This window comes from Teleopsis dalmanni, chromosome 2 (genome assembly GCF_002237135.1).
Source record: "Teleopsis dalmanni isolate 2A chromosome 2, ASM223713v2, whole genome shotgun sequence".
In the NCBI taxonomy this organism is placed as follows: Eukaryota; Metazoa; Arthropoda; class Insecta; order Diptera; family Diopsidae; genus Teleopsis; species Teleopsis dalmanni.
The window spans coordinates 193,714,478-193,720,477 of record NC_051847.1 but is presented as its reverse complement, the minus strand read 5'-3'; the positions used below and the strand labels follow the sequence as shown (position 1 = coordinate 193,720,477).

Below are 6,000 nucleotides of genomic sequence, written 5' to 3'. Positions count from 1 at the left end.
TATATCTCTCTTCCCTAATTACTGGAATGAAGTTTACACATTGCTGTGTAAATTTTTCTCCATTTATTCCTAAGAGGTGGTTTTAGTGCGTTTACTGGGTTCAACATGATTACAAGTTTAAGATACATGCAATAAACTGATGTAATCAGATATTGTACTTAAATCATATATTTTAGTAAAATTTTTTGTTGATCTTTTGTTTTTATAATAAACGCTTTTTATATAGTATAGCTATAAGAAAAAATATATAAATTCCTCATATATATATCAGTTTTAAATTATAGTATAAAAGCACAGTTGTACAGATTGCATTTTGATTTTAATAATGGGAGCTACGGTTATGTTATATTAAAAATATATACTATTTATATGTTACAGTTTTAAAATCCATTATAAAAGCAGTCATCAAATCACAATGAATGAAATGTTCAGTTAAAATGCGATAAATAAATGTTTTTCTAATATTCAGTTTCAATTTCATCCATTTAAGTGAAGATTTTGATTAATTTCAAATGAACTCGCCATACTGTAGATGATCAAACAGCTATGTAGTGAGACTTCAACCCCTCTTAGGAACGAGTTGAGAAGACCTTAGCCATCAGACTGTAAAAAGCATTTGGCTGAGGCCATGTTCGAGTAAACAGGGGGTAAATATATTAGGAGTTTAGTATTTGAGTTTTCAATTTTATCTAAGCTAGGAGTGAGAACGTATGAAGGTTAATTATGAACATCATCATTTATAATTTATCGTACTTACAAAGGAGTGGGACTTCTTAGGAGTATACTGCATGGAGCGGATCACGATATCAGACTGTAAAAGACATTTGACTGATATCACATTCAAGTAATCAGGGGGTAAAAATAATGGGAGTTTAGTATTTGAGCTTTCAATTTTATCTAAGCTAGGAGTGAGAACGTATGAACGTTAATTATGAACATCATCTTTCATAATTCATCGTACTTACAAAGGAGTGGAGTATATTTAGGAGTATATTCGATGGAGTGGATCACGATATCCGTATCTGTACAGTGGAGATACTGTGGATGGAAACTGTGGAATTCGCGGATATCGAAATCTTTCACATCAATTATGTTTTTATGATTGCTTGAAGGTTATGTATGCCACACTTGAACGCTAATAGGGGCTATACAATTGTCACTTGGTTCATCAAATGAAATGTTTTGGTTAGAGTTTTATTAAGTTTAAATAAAATTTGGCAAAACTTGACAAAATTATGATGTATTATAAAAAAAATAGTATAAAAAACGAAATCACTTGGCTTCTATTTATCCAAATGTCATGTCAGTATTTGATCTATCTTACCAACATATTTAATTGCTAATAAAAATTGACTTCGCCATCAGCCACATATCAAGCCACATATAAGCTATATGTATAAGCCATATATCAAGTTACACAATCAACAAAATTATTACTATTATTATTATTTTATTAATATTTAAGAGCTTTTCAATTAACAAATTTAACAATGTAAATTCAATGAAAATGAATTAATTGTGAAGCGGGCTTTGAACTTTGAACTTGGCAAATGCCATTTGTTAATAATTTCATAATTTTTTAGTTATTTTTTAATTATTGCATATAACACGAGAGCGCTAAGCTGCATGATTAATGCACTTTTCATTTCTCTTTTATGGTAGAAAGCTAATATTGTAAAGCCGGACATGAAAATGCATTGAATAGCATTATTTCGCAATTCGCAGTTTATTTATGTTTATTATACATTTTTTATAAATTTTTAATTAGTTTCATTAAACTTTAATTTTCGTTCACGTTACAGCACATCATTTTACTGCTGTGTAGCACGATATTTGGCATCAAGGCACAGTCTTCGTATTATAAAAGAACTTACTATACACCGTTGTCTTCACCCGCTTTACACTATTTCCACCATCAGCCTGATTATTCACCAATTTCATATTCCAGTGATTTGTTGCCTGAGGAAAGTAAACGAAATGAATTTTCAAAACTTTATGGAAAGAAACCACTATTTAGACCATATAATTCAGTAAGTAATATTACATACACAACTTCAAGCAAATATTAAAATCCATGTATTTCTTACAAATGTAAACTCAATTACAGGAGGAAGAAGAAACATCTAAGGAACATTTCGCTAATGACTATTCTACCGAATCGCATGAATATACTTCAAAGGAAAATGATAATAATGAATTCACTATTGGTACACAGATACACGTACAACACCCTATTACAGTGCCTAAAAAAGTATCATCCACACATATCAAACATGGCAAATATACTAGCATAACACCCTTCAAAAGCAGTAATAGCTTTAGTGACCCAAATCTCTCAACTGAAATAGGTGTCCCTGATATACGTCCTAAGAAACATGTGCCATTGCATAAGTACAGTGAATTTGATAGAGATGCTTACGGTTCGATTGGTCCACATAAAGCTAGCCTCACCGTAAATAACGGTTATAATGTTTTTGAACCTGAACATGAAGATTACGAAGGTGTTGCAGCACATCTTCTTAGCAGAGGAAAGCCTTTTACAAGCGATCGTTTCAAAGGAGTTGCGTCAAAGAAACAAATTGAAAAATATCTTGAAGATCAACAAAAATTACTTGACGAAGCATTGAAAGCAGTGCGTACCGAAGCTCATGAACCCAGCCTTCTTTCACATCCATCAGCCGCGGCATTTCGACCGAATTTTGATGAGAATATAAGTTTTAAACCCAATCGTCTGCGTAGACGTCCAAAGGGTGAACGTCCCATTAAAGGTAAACCAAATATTGTATCCAAACCAAAAAACCGTAGATTTCGCTCGGCAATTCTCATCAATGCCTAAAAGCTCAATTCTCATTAACATCATAACTACATTTAAACGAAATAAGAATATCTATTAAATAAGTGAAATAATTAAGAATTCTTTAGTTTTAGAAATATTTAAATAAGTATATAATTTATACTATCCAAATTAGTTTTAGCAGTTTTTATTATTTATTTCTTTTTACATAAAATTTTTTTTTTAAACACATTTTTCCAAAGTATTATAAGAACATCTTGTATTCAAAACAAAAAATACTTAAATAATTAAATAAAATATGTTTTAAAAAATATATTATTATTTTTTATTAAATAAATTGATTTTTAATGCGTTTTGACGAAAGAAATAAAATTATTAATATAGTTTATTGTTTTTAATAGAGAGGTTTTATCGAGCAATAGTGAAATTTTGGTTGACCACACAGTTGTTTAGAGTGTTGTCAAATACCCATTATCATTGGTTTTGGAATTATTTCAGTGGCAAGTTAGTAACCCCTTCCACTCTATTTCCCCATAATCTAAAAAGAAACAAAATTTTGTATATATAAAAACAACAAATTACACTACACTGATAATCCTTTCGTCTCGAAAGCGGGTATAAAGCGGATATTACAGATTATACTTGGTATTAAAAGTTGGTGCCAAATCTTATTATTGTTGTTAGGGGATGTGTCACTGCGACCCCCTTCTATTGTGCCCCTTCTGGGTTTAGAGTAGATCTCTAAGCTCTGTTGCGTCAGGGCTTAGAGACCCTCCGTAAGAGTATTTTTCGTAAGAGTATATATTCCCAGAAGCCTATTCCACATGTGCATTAGCGCATGGCATTCTAACAGTACATAAGTGTTCGGCTCCTCATTCTCTTCATATTATCTATAGTTTGTTTACAGTGCCCTGTTAGGATTTCTATGATGATCCTAAGTTTTTCTTTTGTTAGTCCACAAAAAGGTTCCTGCACCATCAAAGAAAGAATCCAAAGAATCGACACCTGATTTGATTCGCCAAGCAGCTTTAGCTTATCAAGGCAGTCTTGAGGTCATCTGATGTTTGGTGCTTTGATATCCGCTTGGCTGTCTGTCAGTATTACGAACATTGAACAACTCTTTTGTATGTTTTGAACACTTAAGATCATTGTGTTAAAACCAGCATTTGAATGCCTTAATTGTTCTATAATCCAAAGCTCATTGTGATTTTCGCTGGCTACTCAAGCTGACTTCTATGAAATCAAAGGGAGCCATTTTATTTTTCAGCATTCGCAATCTGTGTGTTATTTGTATATGATAATATTAAAATATGATGATAACATACCTTTCATTCAAGTGAGTGCCTAAGGTCCTTTTTTTTCTCAACCTATAAAATGAGATCTGGTTCCTGTAGTGCTTCCGTTATAATTGAGATATTATTTTCTGACGTGTAGAGATCAACTTCTATTTTTTGTCGAATCTCTTTTCGGATAGAATTTGTTAGTCAAGTTTATACCATAAATAATTTGTTTTCCAAGAATTTAAGTCTACTGACAATAATTTCTTTTAATAAGTAAAAACTAGTAAATATATTCTTGAATAGAGACCCTTTGGTTTTTCGGATCTGTATTTTAAGCAATTTATTAATTTAAAAATTTATTTTTTTTTTACAGAAATTTTGTCCGCTGATAATAATTTCTTTAAATAAGCAAAAATTAGTAAGTATATTCATTTTATAAACCCATCAATGAAAACATAGAAATATATGTTTACCTCATTGCGTCGGGCAGCTTTTCGGAATTGATGATTTTTTAAAAAGGCAAATTACATGTATTTCTATATCTATGTTTGTCGCATTTATGTTATCAGATCCATTTATTTTTTAAAAGTTTAGAACCGCTTCAGCAGCTTTCATTCATTTTTATGTCACATGTCCGCAAATGCAATGTTTTTCAAAACATAGAAGACAATTTTGGTTTGTGTATTGAACAAACAAATTCTATCTAAATGAAATTGAATACATTTAAGCCTAAAAGCAGGCAACAGTAATAATTTTAAGTTGAGCTAATTGCATATGGATGGAGGTATTGAAGTGTATTGACTATACAATAAATAAAAAAACGTATTGTACAATATAGACGATAGAAATATAGAGTATAATAAAAAATAAAAAATATTAAACGTAAACATATAAAACGTTAAATAATTAAGAAGAAGGGAACTACAGCCAGATTATATATATATAAAAAAAAACATTTTAAAAATATATAAAAAAAAATTTAAAATAAACATTTAAAAATTTTATAGCATGTTAATTTGTTAATGAACTTTCACAGCAGATAAACAAAAAACTCCAAGTTTGAACAAACAAATCAAGTACGGCTTTGGGTCAGTTGACTAATGAATACTTACTCTGAACTTCAAATTTGGCAGGGCACAAGTTCAACCCTTGCTGTCTTAAAAAAATATTTACGAATAATTATATATAAGAAATAATTTCCAAGACCACTGATGATGGGTAGTTAGCAATACTCGAAACAACTGTACGGTTAGCCAAAAATTCAATTAATTAAAATAATAGAGAGGTTTTTTTGAACAGTAGTGAACCACAACAACAAAAATTCATTTTATATTATTTTAATTTATTGAATTTTTTAGCTGAAGTGATTTTTGTATGAGTGGTGGGTGTAACAGTGGACGGAAAACCATGAAAAAATTTTGTAATCTAGATAATAATGTAAGTTTTTTGGACACCAAAATTCAGCTTTCTTCCTATCATAGTTTTTGAGTAGTCTTGGGATATCATTAAATGCCCCATGTTTGGGCAAAAATTTTGGAGGGTTCCGGTAGGCCGATAGGGAAAGATCATCCCAAAGACTATATTTTATGAAAATACTCTACTGGTTCTGAAAATATCGAACTCTGACCGCTTAATTTTTGTTTTGTCACACTGTGCGACGATGACACGGAGATACAGTGAGAGGAAAGCATAAAATATTTGGGGATCACGTTTGACGGAATATCTGTTCTAAAATTTTACATTTTCTAAAGCCACTGTTCAATAATAATCACTTCAACCTCAAAAATAGAAAGTTACTATATACCCAAATAATTAGGCCAACTGTACATAGAGCAAAGCTTCAAATACTGCCATAAAGCATTTACAGATAGCACAAAACCTGGCTATAAGAAGACTATTTAAGATTTCATGGTATATTAGAACAAC

General features: G+C 30.7%; 1 protein-coding gene across 1 annotated transcript in view; it reads left to right on the top strand.

The window, feature by feature from the left end:
* The window catches only part of LOC119676473, a 6,518-nt gene extending 3,682 nt beyond the window's left edge, over positions 1-2,836 (top strand). The window contains exons 2-3 of the mRNA XM_038087712.1: positions 1,803-2,030; positions 2,108-2,836. Of these exons, the coding sequence (XP_037943640.1) occupies positions 1,803-2,030; positions 2,108-2,836 (957 nt within the window). The remainder of the gene's footprint in view (positions 1-1,802; positions 2,031-2,107) is intronic.
* The last annotated feature ends 3,164 nt before the right edge of the window (positions 2,837-6,000 follow it).